The sequence below is a fragment of the Podarcis tiliguerta genome (genome assembly GCF_965153285.1).
Source record: "Podarcis tiliguerta genome assembly, chromosome: 12".
Lineage (NCBI taxonomy): Eukaryota > Metazoa > Chordata > Lepidosauria > Squamata > Lacertidae > Podarcis > Podarcis tiliguerta.
This window is the reverse complement of record NC_139545.1, coordinates 34888225-34905516: the sequence shown is the minus strand read 5'-3', so window position 1 is coordinate 34905516 and position 17292 is coordinate 34888225. Positions and strand designations below refer to the sequence as shown.

The 17292-nt window shown below is 44.0% G+C and overlaps 1 protein-coding gene across 17 annotated transcripts in view; it reads left to right on the top strand.

Annotated features, from left to right (window-relative positions):
• ADAM22 (ADAM metallopeptidase domain 22) overlaps nucleotides 1–17292 on the top strand; it is a 116416-nt gene that overhangs the window by 36027 nt on the left and 63097 nt on the right. For all 17 annotated transcript variants that reach the window (XR_014503626.1, XM_083405739.1, XM_083405730.1 and 14 more), the window contains exon 4: nucleotides 10830–10896. Coding sequence is in view for 16 of the 17 variants with exons in the window: in XM_083405739.1 (XP_083261865.1) it covers nucleotides 10830–10896 (67 nt within the window). In the remaining variant the exon portion in view is untranslated. The remainder of the gene's footprint in view (nucleotides 1–10829; nucleotides 10897–17292) is intronic.

Here is a 17292-nt window from a genome sequence, read left to right as displayed (position 1 = left end):
GTCACCAAAATGGGGAGATGGCACCTTCTAGTGTTTATGGTCCAGTTTCGATCTCCTGTAACTCCTTCATCTTGATATTCCAAATGCCATTTTTCAAACATATCCTCACTTGCTCTTAATGCCTGGTTGTAGTGATGTATTATTTAGCTCTGTAAATGCATTAAGTTTTATTAAGCATTCCGCAGTAGGGTGGAGACAGCTGACTGCCATTTAAAGATGAACCACAAAACAGTATTTGTAAAATAGCTTAATAAAAATATCCAGACCATTCCATACAATCATAATGTAATATCCTGCACACAAAAAATGCCTCTCTGCATTTGAGGTCGCTGGACATCTCTGATTTTCTCTCTCTCCTGCAGGTGCACAAAAAAAGACATCTGTATTTGCATAGTAAGCAGACAAAAATTATGGTGCTGGCCTGGCTCCCTGGGAATGTGATTTGAATGTTCCTCTTTAAAACTTTCTTGGCGTCTCTGCATACAAACAAAGCAATCATTCCTGCTTTCCATGCTACCCATGGAATGGTCATTTCCATCTTATCTTTAGGATTTGACTGTAGGGGAAATGTGCCTTTTTCAACAGTGGAGTGCACTTATTTGTGACAAGGTTTGTTCTTAGGACCATTCTCACCAGGTCACCTGAATTTGCTTTGGTGATCATGAAATCAAGATGGGCTAGATAAGCAGTGAAACAAACCTCAGCAGCTGCCCATTGGAGCTGCATCCCAGCTTCTCCCAAGGTACCTTTGTGTGTTCCTGTATTTGTATCCTGCCTTTCTGATGTTGTGATCTCAAGGTGGCATGCTAAATAAAGGTATAAGATATCTTATAAAAAAAGCTAAAATTCAATCCTGACAACAACCTGTTCCCTCCAACTGTAGCACCTCCTTTTCCTATTTCACTCCCCCTTCCTGCTTCACTCTTCGCTTCTTAAATCAACAGGAATATTATTCTGCTTGAATAACTGTTCAACAGGAGCTGCTTGCTCCATGGCTCAGTGGAGCTAGTTTTTTCCACCCCAGTTCCTTGTCCTTTCAAGGAAGTGAAGTAGGCAAAAGCTAGACCACTTGCTGCTTTCAAGATGATATTGTTACAAAGGTTGGGTACCACCCTGCTCTCTGCCAAGCAATAGCAAGCTCCCAGGGGGTTCCAGGCACTCACCCAGGGTCTGTGTTCCTTTGGAAAATTGAGACATGGAGGAGACTGTCATAGCTTTGAGAAATATGATTTATTCACATGTTTACACCTTCAGTTTTCATGGAGGGAAGTGCTTGCCTCCCACAGCAGTGCAGCCCTGGAGTCCAAGGCATCTCTCCCAGCCAGCCTTCAGCCAGCCTGCTCAAGATGGCTCACAGTCTCTTCCTCTCCCTTCTTCTTCCTAGCACACCTTGCTAAAGACTCTTCTTTGATGTCTCTCTTTTCCAGGCTCTCAGTGTGGTGTAGTGGTTAAGTCACATAATCTGGGTAACCGGGTTCGCGTCTCCGCTCCTCCACATGCAGCTGCTGGGTGACCTTGGGCCAGTCACAGTCTCTCAGCCCCACTCACCTCACAGAGTGTTTGTTGTGGGGGAGGAAGGGAAAGGAGAATGTTAGCCGCTTTGAGACTCCTTAAAGGGAGTGAAAGGCGGGATATCAAATCCAAACTCTTCTTCTTCTTCTTCAGTCATCCCCTTTAGTCATGTTAATGCCTCTATCCTAAGTGAGGCCCTGTCTTGGAAAGAAAGCTTAGCCTTTACTTTTCCACTGGCCTCCAATCTTCCAAATAACCAAAATCCTACCATTTATTAATTTCTAGCTTTTAGCCACCCCCAATCTATAACAATATTCTTCCCCCATCATATCTCAGTCTTTTTATTTTGAGGAACTCTGTGTCTGAGCCCTAGCCACCTTCACACTTTTGAAATAGTAGGAACTGGTAGTGTAAGTAGGTAATAAACAAGCTCTTTTGAGCCATGCGATTTCTAGTGCCTGTTGAATTACCACTGCAGCAGAAGAGTTATGGAGAGTCTTTTTTCAGCTAGGGGGCCATATTCCTTCATGGTTAGCTTAATGGGAGCTGTATGGCAGTGGTGGTGGACCCAGTAGAAAGGGCCAGAGGCAAAAGTTGGCAGAATAGTGAATAATAGTGAATGTGGCTTTGTACAATAGGCTACAGCCAAGCCGAAGTCAGAATTTTCTGTATACACAGGTATCTCCAGGCAAGCAAGAGACATCGCAATTTGAGGACACATTCCAGCTAGGCAGGGCAGGTGAGGGCTGTGCCTTCAGGAGCATGGCCTGGTGGCTGGATAGAGCGTTCACACATGTATAGACTCTACAATTCTTTGATTCTATGACTGATTTTATGTTTGGCTAGTGATGGGATGGGCAACCTGTGGCTGTCCAGATATTGTTGGTTTCCAACTCACATCAGCCCAGGCAGTATGGCCAGTGTTCAGGGATGATGGAAGTTGGAGTCCAACAACATCCAGAGGACCATAGATTTCCCATCCCTGGGCTAGGGAAATAATGCAACTGTTCATCCATTTTAGATGGCACCTAGGTGACGTGTTTGTCCTTGAATGAACATTTCACGGCAGTATTAATTGACAGGTATGTAGCTGTGACTTGAGATGCAGCTAGCATATGGTAGAAAAGGTTTGTTTTGATGTACTTTTTGTGTTGATGTATGCTGAGGATTGGATCTTGCTTCGTTTGCTAACATAAATTTGTTTTATTAATGTGACTAATCTTATGCACTAAAATAACTAGGCATTTTATTCTGGAAGGAGATTTCTACCACATTAAAGGTTGTTTTTTAAAATAAATAAATAGATCACAATATATAAACATTTATTGGGGTTTGCGGAGTTTACACCAAATTAGATAGGCGTAGTGTTACATAGTGAATTTTTAAAATGGGCACCACTAAAGATTTGTTTTTGTTTTTGATTTCATTTCTCCCTTCATAGAAATCGTTACAATTATCAGATCCCCATTACATTCTCATAAATAAAAATTCCATTCTTTGGTTAGCTCTAAAATTGGCAACTGCAGACATTGTGCTTGACAGCTGAAAAGCAGCACAGAGCTGCTGAATCCTTGTGTAGTTTGATTCCCCCCCTCCTCCCCTGGTTATAAATAGCACATAGTGCATCAGAACAGGTTTTTTTTCCTTCTTTTAAACTATCAATAATTTAGTAGTGTTGAGGAAGATTCCACAAGGATGTAGAACGGAGGATGCATGGCAAAATCTCACTGAAATGGCTGAGGACCTAAAAGTCGTGAATGGCGGTGGGAATGGCAGAAATACCACTTACAGTGGTGGGAGATGCTGGTTTGCAGTGCAGCCCTTCAGTGTGTTTACTCAGAAATAAGTCCCACTGGGTTCACTAGGACCTGCCCTATAATAAATGTGCTTTAGGACCACAGCCTTAGTAGGTTTTGGGGTAGCTCAGTGCTTAGAGGAGATGGATTGCATGCAAAGGGTCACCAGTTAAATCCTCAACTTCTTTAGGTAGGACTGGGGACGACCCCCACCCAAAACTCTAAAGAGCTACTGCCAAGAAGATATTTTCGTCTGCCTGACTATCCTAAGTCACAGGTTTCAAGATTGTTATTTTTAAATTTCAATTAATTGTGTCTATTATTATTTATTATTATTTATTAAATAATAAATAAGCTGGGTGTGTTTAGCCTGTAAAAGAGGAGAAGGAGATGGAGAGATGATAGCCATCTTCAGATATGTAAAGGGCTGTCACATGGAAGCTTATTTTCTGCTGGTACAGAGGGTGGGGCCCGAACCAGTGGGTTCAAGTTACAAGAAAGGAGAATCCGACGAAACGTCAGAAATAACTTTCTGACAGTAAGAGCTGTTTGACAGTGGAATGGACACCCTTGGGAGGCTGTGGACTCTTCTTCATTGGAGGTTTTTAAGCAGAAGTTGGATGGCCATCCATCATGGATGCTTTAGTTGAGATTTCTGCCTTGCAGGAGGTTAGAGTAGATGGCCCTGGGGGGTCCCTTCCACCTCTACAATTCTGTGATTCCATGATCTGTATGCTCCCTATCATCCAAAGATCACAGGGTGGTTCACAACATAAAAATGCAAAATGAGAACACAGAATACATAATAAAACAAATAAATAAGCACACTCCCACAAACACGTTTTAAAAGCCTCATAATGTTAATCAGCCAAATGCCTGGTTGAAAGAAAATGTTTTCACCTGGCACCTAAATAAAACAAAACACTTAGTGAAGCATGAGAGTGCATGCACCAGCCAACTTCTTTCTACAAGGAAGGACAAGCACTTTAAAAACCCCTCTTCCTTGTTCCTGTAAGTCCCCTTTCTGCTATGTTTGCAGAAAGAAAGAGCATTAATGGAATTACTTAGGAACAAATAGTCTTGTTAGGATATTCTTTGTAGATCAGCCGACTGTTGGTGAAGGATTCTCGCTTGCACAGTAGGTTCTAGGCCTTTCCTGTAAGTGGATCTGCTGCAAGAGGAAGGAGAGGAAATCCAGCGCCAGTAATGTCACAATGCCCTCCACTTGCCAGCAGACCCACTTCTGGGAAGAGACTGGTATCGTACTGAGCAACACAGCAGAAGCCATGTCTCATCAGCAATTCCTCTATTTCATAGTCATCCTTCACAAACTGATTCACCAAAGATGTGGTGTGCAAAGGACTGACACAAACTCCTTCTAATAGCGAAGTCATGGTGAGTGCTACCAGTATAGCCAGAAACAGGGCCAGCGAGAAGAGGAGGAGGAGGAGGAGGAGGAGGAAGAAGAAGAAGAAGAAGAAGAAGAAGAAGAAGAAGAAGAAGAGGAGTTTGGATTTGATATCCCGCTTTATCACTACCCAAAGGAGTCTCAAAGCGGCTAACATTCTCCTTTCCCTTCCTCCCTCACAACAAACACTCTGTGAGGTGAGTGGGGCTGAGAGACTTCAAAGAAGTGTGACTGGCCCAAGGCCACCCAGCAGCTGCATGTGGAGGAGCGGAGATGCGAACTCGGTTCCCCAGATTACGAGTCTACCGCTCTTCACCACTACACCACACTGTTTGGGGGACAAAAAATACCCCGCTTTTAAAAACTAAGGGGGCTAAAGATCCCCCAAACAACCCACTGAAGACTCAGCACACTCGGTACCACAGAATGCAGGATACCCTGCAATATTTTGTTGCTGGTGCTTCTTGCGTCTTCCTAGACATGTTCATTTCCAAGGCAGGATGGCAGATTAGATTCCCAAAAAGCAAAGTTTCAGCTGCCCTTTTTGCCAAATTGGTGCTGGGGCAGGATGCAGAGAGCCATGAAACAATGTGGTTATATGAGTTTGATTAACATTGTGGAGAAGTGAGTTTCTTTTTAAAGGGAACTCTTTAATTCTGCCACCAGATCTGGAGTTGAACCACGGCCGTTCCTAGAATTTTGTTAACTTTTATGTGGCATCTCCTGGGGGTGGGGGGATTCTGTTGTGCATGCTCTTTAAAAGGGCAAAGCACCCCAGAAAGATATTGGATGATTGCTTGTGTGTTACCATTGCACCTAAACAGAAGGCAGACAACCTGCTTTTTGCCTGCAGTGTCAACAAGTCCATGCATCTCTTCCCAGATATCATAATGGAGGCTGTAGGGTAGGGATAGCGAAGCTGTGCCCCAACCCTCAATTTTGTTGCATTCCAGCTCCCATCAGCTCCAGCCAAAATGGCCAAGGGATGATGGAGGTTGTAGTCCAACAGCTGGAGAACCATAAGTTCCTTTCCCTTGTTGCTGATATGTTGATACACTGTAAACAATGTGGCACCAGAAGTTCTGAACCGAAAGGATATCCTGTTTTCTAACCTAAAGTTGCATTGTGCCTGGATTTTTAATGTAAATGTTTGTAGTTCGGCAATAGATGCTGCCTTTAGCCTTAGTTGTAGTGCATGCTGAATTCTAATCTAGTGTGTTTGTTGTACATAAATGATTGATGGTGGTTTACTCAAGATGCCGTGGTCATGTTCTGGAGTCTGCGGTTGGATAATTAGGATTGGCTCAGTTTCTTCTCTCCCGAGTCTGTGATTAAGCAATTAAGAGGTCTACTGTTTGCCAGGAGTGCTCTGGTCCATGGGGTCACGAAGAGTCGGACATAACTAAACAACAACTGTTTGCCAGCTGAAGTAGAAGATTAGTTGTGGCTTTCTTGTATAACTTTTTTACATCCCTTGAATGGGCATTTTATAGTGGTGCTCATGATTTTACTCTTCTGTCAACCACTACAATATGTATCTTGAAGATTCTGAGCTACCTGGCTTCCTTCACATAATCCAAAGACGTATGAAGAGAGAGGAACAAAGACAGGCAAGGCAACAGAGCCTCAGATTGCTTGGGGAGGAACTGGGGGAGGAGGAGACTTAGGGAGCTGTGGGAAGGCGGGTAACTTCAGTCCTCAGAACTGCAAGTTCCACTGAGAAGAGTTTCTGTGTTCTCTCGGCCTGGCCTCCTGAGCTGTCTTTGTTTCCTTGAACAAAGAATTAACTTCACTGACAACATGTGAGTTTTGCTCATCTGCTCCTGACACCTGCTCCTGATGTATACAGTGGTGCCTTGCTTCTTGAACTTAATCTGTTCCGGGAGTCCGATTGACTCCTGAAACCGTTCGAAAACCAAGGCGCAGCTTCTGATTGGCTGCAGGAGCTTCCTGCACTCAATCAGAAGCCGCGTCGGATGTTCGGCTTCCGAAAAACGTTCACAAACCAGAACAGTCCCGGATTTGCGGTGTGCGGGAGCCAATTTGTTCAGGAGCCAAGCCACTGAGCTACAGTTCTTTCCCCCTGATTGCTTGGTAAAAATTGAACCCTATCCTGCCTTCCAGGGTTCTGGCCAAGGAGTGCAAAGTTCCTGGGATGGCTGATAAAGGACTAAGTACTTATTTCTAAATTTCACTATCATACAATTTCATCAATATTTAATGTGCTTAACAGAGCCACCATATCTTCATCTGGAGTCTGGCTGAGGAGGTGTAAGAGTCAGCATGAAGGCTGCTTTTCTGAAGATGAGTGCCATTGGCAGGGACATCCTCTTTTGCTCTGGAGGAACTCCTGGTACACTGGTGGAACACCCTGCTTGCATAGATGTATGCAAACACTGCTGGTGGTGTTTTGGGATCAGTAGGACTTGAAATGGGTGTGGCGTTCGTACAGAGCCCCCGATCGTCTCACAGACTATTGACCCGTACACCGCTAATCCGCTGCCGCCAACCAGATCCTCCCTGGTAAAATCACTTCACTCTCAGTCAGGTTTTCAAATTAATAGAGAAGAGTGTATTTTATTTCCGACACAAACAAACTTTTATGGCATTCCAGATGTTGTTACTCTTTACTTTCTTAGTCTTATTTCCCTCTCTCTATCTCTTCCACCTCCCCTCACTCAAGAACCCACTGCCCTGTCTCTCTATTTCCAGCTGCCTGACAACTGCTTCTCCCACTCCCTTTCCCAACCAGCCAACCCACTAAAACCAACCAACTACCCACCAACAACTCTAACAAACCTCGGGCTAAGCCTTTTTCTACACATGTAGGCTCCGCCTCCAGCTTTCCGATTGGTCTACATTTTAACCCTTTCTTTTCCCCCTGTACAGACAGGCTCTAAACGAATGGGCAAACACCACAACGGGGTGCTTCAGGGCATCCTTGAATCAGTAGGGTCCAAACGACACCCGCCACGCCCCGTTTTCATGACACACCCAGAAAAGCTATCCCCAACAGGACTACCTGGCTGTTCTGCATTGATTCCTTTTACGCTGTTCTTGTTTTAACCAAAAATGTCTGCCTGTGAGCCTAAAGTTGGTTTAGAGCTGTTGCACCTTAATATATATGTTGCCTCCTCCTTCACTACCACCACTTTCAAGCTAGCAGGATTTCAGGGTAGTCCTGCTGTCAAGCAACACTATTCCGATTTCAAGGGACATAAAAGAATCATGCTATTTGTCACCATTCAAATGCAAATGATTTCATTGCAAAAGCAAATCTGTGCTTTTATGCCACAAGGGCAAGTGCCAATTCTTGTGCATTTGCTTAGATTTTTTTGTTTGCACCGTGAAGGTTAATAAAAGCCAATTATTTCCTTGTAACAAAAGGCTATGCCCTTTAAGTACAGCAAAAATGGCATGTGTGGCATACGATTCGGTTTTGCCATATTAAAACTCCTACTGCTGTTTGCCTTATGTTAGTGGCTTGCATTTTTGTTAGGTCTCCCATAAATCTTTGCAAGATGTTTGCAATATTTATTAAAAACTGGGCTTTTGTCGTTCCACGCTGGGAAACATTAGTCTGCATCTTGTTAAAAACAAATAATGCTCCTATTGAACACAGAAAGCTGCTTTTATACTGATTTCAGACTATTGGCCCATGTAGCTGAGTATTGTCTATATCCAACAGGCAGCCGTTCTCCAGGCTTTCATGCAGGAATATTTCCCAGACCTAGCAGGAGGTGCCAGGAACTGAGCATTCAAAACATGTGCTCTAGCACTGAGCTACGGCCCTTCCCCACAAATCAGTTCCCACCCCAGTTTGGTATGATGTGGCGGTGTTTGCAAAGAAGAGCCATAAAACTTTGGCAATGTGTTCTAGAAATACTTTTATTTGATTCATAAAATTCTTCTTTACTCTCAGCAGCGTTAAGAGGATGGTTTCCAAGTGAGGTGGGAGTTCTGCACTCTCTGTTTTGTATCAGTAAACAAGCCGTCAGCGGCACTAAAATAAAGCATTTGCAGGACAATCCTATGCATGCCTCCTGAGGTGTGTAAGTCTTCCTGAATTCTGTGGGGGCCTGCTCCTAAGAAAGTGTGTACAGGATTACAGCTTTAAATTTGTATGGAACGCAAGCCTGTTCTGCTGTTTGGTTTTCATCAACACACCCAGAAATTGGCAAAACTAGTTATAGCTAGCCCTCAAATATATTCCTGATGCTCAAGCAAGGTATAAATGCATTCTGGTGCCAGGCAAAACCTTTTTTTTATACCACCAGACTTTTGAATGATAAATTGCTCTTCCTTAGGTGTGGTCAAATTTTGTTTTGCTTTTTAAATGTATGTGTTGGATATATCTCTGAACATGACTTTTTGTAGATAGAAGTTGGCTTTCCTGGTGGGTTTTCTAAATGAGAATTGTGTCACGAGTCAACTGTATGATGCAGGAGCAGAAAAGCTAATGCTTTCCTAGGCTTAATTAACAGAAGTGTAGTGTCTGGTGGATCAAGGGAATTAATAGTGCTGCCTTGGTCAGACCACATCTGGAGTACTGTGTCCATTTCTGGGTGCCATAGTTTAATAGGAATGTTGACAAGCTGGAACATGTGCAGAGGAGGGCAACCAAGTTGATCAAGGGTCCGGAAACCAAGCGATATGATCAGCGGTTGAGAGAGTTGGGTATGTTTAGCCTGGTAAAGAGGAGACTGAGAGGAGATATGATAGGCATGTTCAAATATCTCAAGGGCTGTCATATGGAAGATGGAGCATCGGAGCAAGTTTGTTTTCTCCTGCTCTGTAGGCTAGGACCTGAACTGGTCACTTCAAGTTACATGAAAGGAGAGTCCGACTGAACATCAGGAAGAATTTTCTGACAGTAAGAGCTGTTCGACAGTGAAATGGACTCCCTTGGGAGGTTATGGGCTCTCTTTCCTTGGAGGTTTTTAAGCAGAGATTGGGTGGCCATCTGTCATGGATGCTGTAGTTGAGATTCTTGCATTGCAGGACATTGGATGAGATGGCGCTTGGGGTCCCTTCCAACTCTATGTAGACCCATTTGGCCTCTTGACCTAAGGTTCCCCACCTTTTCGCTAATTAAAAAGTTGGTAAAGGGAAGCTTTTCATTTACACTAGTGTTTTCACCCCCTCTTATCATTAAATCGTTGGATTTTGCAATGTTTATTACATGCTAAAACGACAGTGGCCAAACAGAGTTTATTGGGCCATATACATTGTGTTTATATTAGTACCACCAAACTTTCAACTTAGCAACTCAGCGGCAGGTAGAATGGAAGGATAGCACTGCATAACATGGAGCTGGTTACTGATGCTACAGACTTAGTTGCCCTTGCTCTGGAATTTCTCAGATATCTGTACTTGTTGCCACCTTTTCTGTATGTATAACTGAGAATTCTATAAGCAGAATCTTTCCTCGGGACAAATAGAAAGATCACTTCAAAATGTGCGGACTTGTCAGAAACAGCTCCTTATTTCATAGCTCTTAAAACAAATAAACAGTGTGAACAAATAGTTCATTGATTTCTCCCACACTGCCTCACGAAGCGCTCAATCTCCCTATGAAAAATGATATTTAACTACTGCTTTAAGTAAGGTGAAAATCCATTGGAGCCATATTGCTTTCTATACTTACCTGCTAAAATTAGTATGTTTTTATCGGAAAGAATTGTAATTGTTACAGCAATGACAAAAATAATGGGAGTGTACCTGAAACCTAGAGGTTCATATTATTATATAGTTATACATAGAAACACTGAAATGCTTGAGTTAGAAAAGAAACAAGTCATTGCTTTGTAGTGTTTGTTTTACTGTATTTTTTATTTTTATTTTTTTAGGTTTGATACATCTGTTAGGGGTTTGGGTTGTCTGCTATCTGCATCTCTTAGGTCACTGGTTTTTAAAACACTGACAGCACCTTTTCAGCATAGCTACTTTTATGAAAAATGACACATTTCGAATGTAGCTTTGCTGGAGCTAACTGTAAGCGTTTTTAGTGTGTGTGTAGGAGCATTTGAAAAAAAATATTTGCTTTTTAAACGCCAGTGTTTACATGCTGAGGAAATGTCGTATAACGGAGCACTCCTTGCCTGTCATTTCAGTGATCTGCTGTCTTCAGAATACCTCGAGAGGCACATTGAACACGGCGGAAAGATGGTGGAAGTAAAAGTAAGAACTTGCACCCTGGCATTTTTGTTATGAATATGTTTTCATCTTGCTGCATGCGATGCGATTAAGCTGTCTTAACTTGGCTGCAGATGGTGCTGGTGGGGGAACACAGATTGGAAGCTGAGTTATGAAACAACCAAGCCACATTCAGTCTTCCAAAGCAGGGATGCGGACCCAAACGGGGGAAGGGCTCTTGCCATTGCACATTCCAGCCCCACAGATGACAGAGCTTTCTGCCCATGTATGCTCCTCTCCATCCAGGCAAGCAGGAGGCAGTTCAAAGGCGCATTCCCACCGAGACACATTTGAGGAGAGGGACTTCATCTCCCAGCATCCCTGCCTATTGGCCTTGCTGGCTGGGGCTGATGGGAGTTGGAGTCCAAGAGGCTGTGAAGGGCCACAGGTTCACTATAACTGGCTTAGAGCAAGACCAGTGAGGCCTGTGGCCAGAGGAAAGTTCCAGACAAAGAGGCCTGGAAAGCTGCTTTCGACCCCCAGGCCCAGGGTTCCTCACCCCAGTTCAAAAGCTTGTTTTTATTTGGCTCAGTATTATAAAGCAAGGCACCTGTGTTTTGTAATTCTGTCAGAATTGTGCTTCTGATGAAGTCGTGGCTGTCAGGACATTGCTGATTGCTGCTATACTCTAAGCAGCCTCCAGGTGGAAGCTGCATTATACACTGGCTTTCCCCACATCTTACACCCTCAGGTAACAGCAATTAACAGCAGGAAGGAAAGCTTTTCCACCCAGTGGTCTGGGCTTTTTTTTTTTTTTTTTTTTGCTTACAAATGAGAAGTGATCTCCATAGAGGCTGGCTCCAGTGAGATTTGTACCTGCCAGATCCTTGGAACTGGGCACAGAGTTGGAGCCAGCTCAACATTTGACATTTCTCTCAGTGACTCCTTAGAAAGGTGTGGCTCTTCACTGACAGGGAGGACCAACAAAGGCAGCTCTGTGGTTGGTGGCATTGAGTGTGGGGTCTCCACTGTCACAGGGGTCGAGTACTCTTTTGACAACCTGTTATGCCCTTCTCCAGGATCCAGACCCACAGCCCACTGAGCCCACAGTCCTGTGGGTCAGATTCCTCCTCCCTATATCCTCTGGGACCCTTCCTGGGTTCCTCCAGCTCTCTGATCTGTTCCTCATCATCATCTGACCACCCTCTCCACAACTTCTCCTTGTATGTTATGTTGTTGTTTTGTTAAGTTACTTCTATACTGCCATAGCATAACATATCAGGATGGTGTACAACAACAAAAACAGGAAACTGAAAACAGTACAGTTTTCATTCTAGCCACCAGTGTTTTTTTTCTTTTTCTTATTTAGCTTCTGTAGAACAAAATAATAATCTGAGGATATCCATTCAGTGCAGTGGCAAAGATCTAGTTCTCCGCTCATTCCCATTTCCACGTTGCTAGTTTGCAGGCATTTTTACTGCTTCTTCAGAGTTTCTGCGCTTAGTATGATGGATGCCACGGTTCAGAAGAACAATATTATTATCAGACATGGAGCACCTAGGATGGGGCTCAAAGATATTGATTGATTGATTGAATTTATATACCGTCCTTATACCTGGAGGTCTCAGGGCAGTTCACAGAAAAGATCACAGTATATAAAATCATAATAAGAATATTAACCCAATAACACCCCCTCAAAAGAGCCACATTTTAAAAGGGCATAGGACAGGCTTCCTCAACCTTGGCCCTCCAGATGTTTTTGAGACTACAATTTCCATCATCCCTGGCCACTGGTCCTGCTAGCTAGGGATCATGGGAGTTGTAGGCCAGAAACATCTGGAGGGCTGAGGCTGAGGAAGCCTGGTATAGGATGTCAATCAGGTCAACCAATGGCCTGGTTAAAAAGGAACGTTTTTGCCTGGCACCTAAAGGCGAACTGGCACCTAAAGGCGAACTTCCCTGGGGAGAGCATTCCACAGATGGGGAGCCACTGCAGAGAAGACCCGTTCTCATGTTGCCACCCTCCTCACCTCTCAAGAAGGAGGCACCCAAAGGAGATCCAAGTTGCAGCACAATGCCACATCTTGTGGCTGCACAGCAGTGTGTAGGCTCGCCTCAGCTTTGGCTATTGAGGATACAGCTTCTGTAGGTTCTGCTTCACCACCTTTACTTTATTGTTGTTGGTGGTGGTGGTGGTATTATTATTATTATTATTGGTAGTAGTACTACTACTAGTAGTATACTGCTTAATGCCTAAATAGACTTCGGTGTGGTTTATAAGGAAGATAAACGAGTTGCACAAACCTTAAAATTATTATTATTACATTTATACCCCACCTTTCCTTCTCCTCTCCCCCCATGCTATCCTTACAACTCCCCTTTGAGGTACATTTGGATGGGAGACAGTGGGAGACTAGTCCAAGGATCACTCAGTGAGCTTACCCCGTGAGTGAGGGTTTGAACCCTATTTTTCCGGGCCCAACACTCTGACCACTGCCCTATAAAGATTGGTAATTAAAATATGCACACACACAAAATTGCCTTAAACAATGCAGCAATGAAAACAGGAGACTCAGGTCAAGAGACCAAGGCAATGTCTCTTATTAACACAGATGTGTTAACAACTTACCGTTGACTATAATAGTGGGGGTGGGGAAGAGGGGTAGTGAAATTGGCAACAGTGAGATGCCAGGATTTAAGAAGCGGCAGTAGCTGAAAGGCGACTGCTGTGGAGGCAAGGGACATAGGGAGCTGCCTTATATTGAGTCAGACCACTGGTCTATGTACCTCAATATTGTCTACATTTGACTGGTAGCAGCTCTCTGGAGTTTCAGGCAGGGGGCTACTCCCATCTCCACCTGGAGATGCTGGGGATTGAACCCCCCCCCCCCCCGAGCGCTGGGCTTCTTCCCCCAATAAAGGAAGAGTTGGGGCAGCCATGAATGCCAGTTATGCCTCTCCAGCCTTTGGAAAGATGTGTGTTTTAAGTATGGATCCATTCAGCCATACATTTAAAGAGAGTGCCTGTTATGAATACAGCTTATGAAAATCTGATGCTAAGAAAGAACAGGAATGGGCATCTGTTTCTCTCTGTCGGGCATTATACATAAAAGGTGAAAATCTAAACACTTAGCAAGTCTCTCTCTTTTTTTTACCAAATTAGGTTCTGATTCTTCAAGGCATTCTAATATTAGAATACCTCTTTAACATAGTTTAAAGACAATGCAGTGCATTTTGGCAGTTTTCGTGGCAGACACGGTATAGGAATGCTCAAGACTTTTAATAATAAATGTGGAGTCATTTGTGGCTATAAAGCCAGTGGCAGAGCAATAAAATTTTATAAGGCATGGGGGAGATTGGAGATGCTCTTTCCATGCTGACTCCATCCCCCTATTATGTGCTGGGGTCACTATGGGGGACTGTCCTCACAGCAGTTTTGGGCTGTTCCTGATGGGAAGAAGGAGGTGGCATATGCATCAATTTCTCTGCATGAAATTTAAAGCCCCTTTTAGGATTGTAGCTGGTATATTATCCTAACCTGATTAAAGATGAGGCCATTTCTGCCTCAAGCGACACGGCAGGATCAATGAGCATCTCTCAGACTGTGAACTTGATCGCTTAGGGGGAAGCTCAGTCATCTCCAGAACCTCAGTTTACTGGCCCTCATCCAGTCCATTGTCTCATCAGGGTGCTGATTAAGGACATCCACTGGCCCTATTCAGGTACCTACACCAGGCCTAACTAAGCTGATGAGGAGGGGAGAGAGTAGACAAGCATGCTAGCTCCGCCTTCTGTCCCCATCACCTTCTGCAGGTTTGAGGATGACTTTTGTGTAGTGGGGAAGCCTCCTTGTGGGAGGTCTCACATAAGACCCTCTTCAGGTCCATGGAAACTACTCTGCTGTTGCAGAAAAGTCCCGCTTGAAAATACAGAAAGTGTAGGCACTCCCTTGCATGCTCTCAGCTCACCTTATTTGTTTTTTTTAAAGTCCATCAATGAATGCCTGATTCTGACTATTTTATTTTTTGATTTTGATTATTTAATAACTATACTACTTAATATATTAAAAAGTATCTGTACAAAAAACTGAAGCAACGGCAGACAACTTAAATGAACTATTACAAAAATGCATATGAAAATCAGTGCAAAATGACTAATATATATATAAATCCGTATAGTTCCTCACCTGAATTAAACCTGAAGGAAAGAAATTACAATGCAGCTGGTTCTCATTCGGTTTACCATTCTGTGGATTTACTTAGTCTCCTTATGCTTTCTTGTTACATCTGTCACTGCCGACTAGAGCTATAGCTGCACTCAATTCAAGTGACCCAAGAAATCAGTTTATTCTCTTTCCGTCCATTTCCTCCTTTAGGGAGACAAACACTACAAAAAGTTTTGCACGTGCCACTAAATTTCTCCTAGGGTTGCCCGGTTAGAATTTCAAAGATCAAATTTCATTGCTTCACAGTTCTTTCGGCAGTTTGTGTATGCTCAGTTAGCAGTGGCGTAGCGTGGGTTGTCAGCACCCGGGGCAAGGCAAGTAATTTGCGCCCCCCCCGCTGCACTGTCCCTCCCGCAGATAGTCCCTCGCTCTCTCTCCGCACCGCACCGCATGCCTGGCACCCTCCCCTCCACAGTGGGCGGCGACCCAGCGGCTCGGATCGGATTCGCACAGCCAGCACTGCAGTGAGAGAGAGTGAGTGAGCCAGGTATGGGCAGAGAGCTGTGAGTGCGAGCGCCCCCCCCAGATGTTGCGCCCGGTGCGGCCGGCCCCCCCTGCACCCCCCACGCTACGCCACTGTCAGTTAGGGAGCTTCCAAGCTGTGGCTATTTTGTGGTGGGATTGAGTCGCATTTTGTGCAGAAATCATTTTGTGAAAGTGTGGTTGATTGGAAGGCATTGTGCAGCAAACCCACTTCCCCAGAAGACTAGACTTATTTCAATAAGGAAAGCAATGGGGAAATGCAGTAGGTTGAGACTTCTTTGATGCAACATTGTCTAACCTCCCCGCAGACAAATCAGAGTGAAGGCTCATTAAATAGCCAGTCATCATTCCTTCCTACCTATGAATGCTCTATAAACAGGTGGTCTGAAAGTGCTCTTGCTCCCTGCACTTTTCTCTGTTTTAGAGCTACTCCCGCCATGATTTGCAATGAGGAAGGGGGCTGTTGATCTAACTCAATGCAGCTGCCGTATATTGTGCAATGTGGCCTTTAATTCTGCACTTAAAGAGCATTTCTGAATTCAAAAGTTAGGTGGATGTCCTCCCCCTCCTCCTCCAATATTTCTCATTCACTAATTGCTCGTACATGACAGCCAAAATACACTTTTGCATTGGAAGCTGGCTTTAGGGAGAACCAAATGGAAACTAACAAGAGAGGCTTGGCAGGAAGAAACTAAAAGGAGAGAGAGCACTTAGGACTATTCTGTCAGCAATATGTTGATGGCACACAGCTCTACTTCTTTACATTTGCAGGTGAGGCAGTGGATGTGCTGGATTGTTGTCTTGCCTCAGTAATGGTCTGGGTGAGAGCGAAGCTCAATCCAGATAATTATGACTAAAGCACTGCTAGTGGGCAGCTAGTGGGGATGATGGGAGTTGTAGTCCAGCAACACTGGGAGAGCCACAGGTTCACCCCTGGCTCCCAGATTTGTATGAGTGCCTCAGAATGGCGGAGGCTTGGAAAACCTTGGCTTATTTTTGTTGTTGTTGGCCAATCCATGAAAAATCCCAGCAAGGGAACTTTGTGAGACTGAATGAAAGAGCGAGTGAGCAATGTTTGTTTTTGTTTTGAAAATCCAGAGTCTGATCTTGGGTCAAATGAGCCCAGACTTTCTGCACCATTGTGATGATGCCGTGCAACAGAACAGTGGGATTATTGTTTTGCTGTATCTTTTGACTCCATTTTTAGATGAAGGCTTCTTCCAAAAATAAGTCAGCCACAACACAAGAGTATGAAAAACAAAACTACAAAGGATTGTTCGATGCATTTCAATAACCTGCTTAAAAAAACCAGTTACGGGAAAGACGACAAAAATAAGTTATGTAAGGGGCACATTGTTTTTGCACCATTTTTAAACAATCCAGTTGTTTGGGCTGCCAGGTATAGAATTTGTAAACCGAATCACATATGTATACAACAAGGTGCCTATTTCAGTTCTTGTGTATTAAAGAGCGGCTAGCTTCGCCCATTTATTCTCCCTTGCAAATGGCTCATCCACGCTTTGTTTAACTGTATTTTCCGCATGCAGCTTCTTAGATTGGAGATAAAGGTTGGAGGAAAATATATTTTTTTGGGTGGGGCGTTGCAGGGGCAATCAGCAGATGTCCAGTCTTTCCCCCACAAATCCCCCTCCCCTGCAGTCACATCACTTGAGGAAACATGGGTTTAGGAACACGCATTTGCTAAGACAACCAGTAATTCTGCCCAGGGTCAC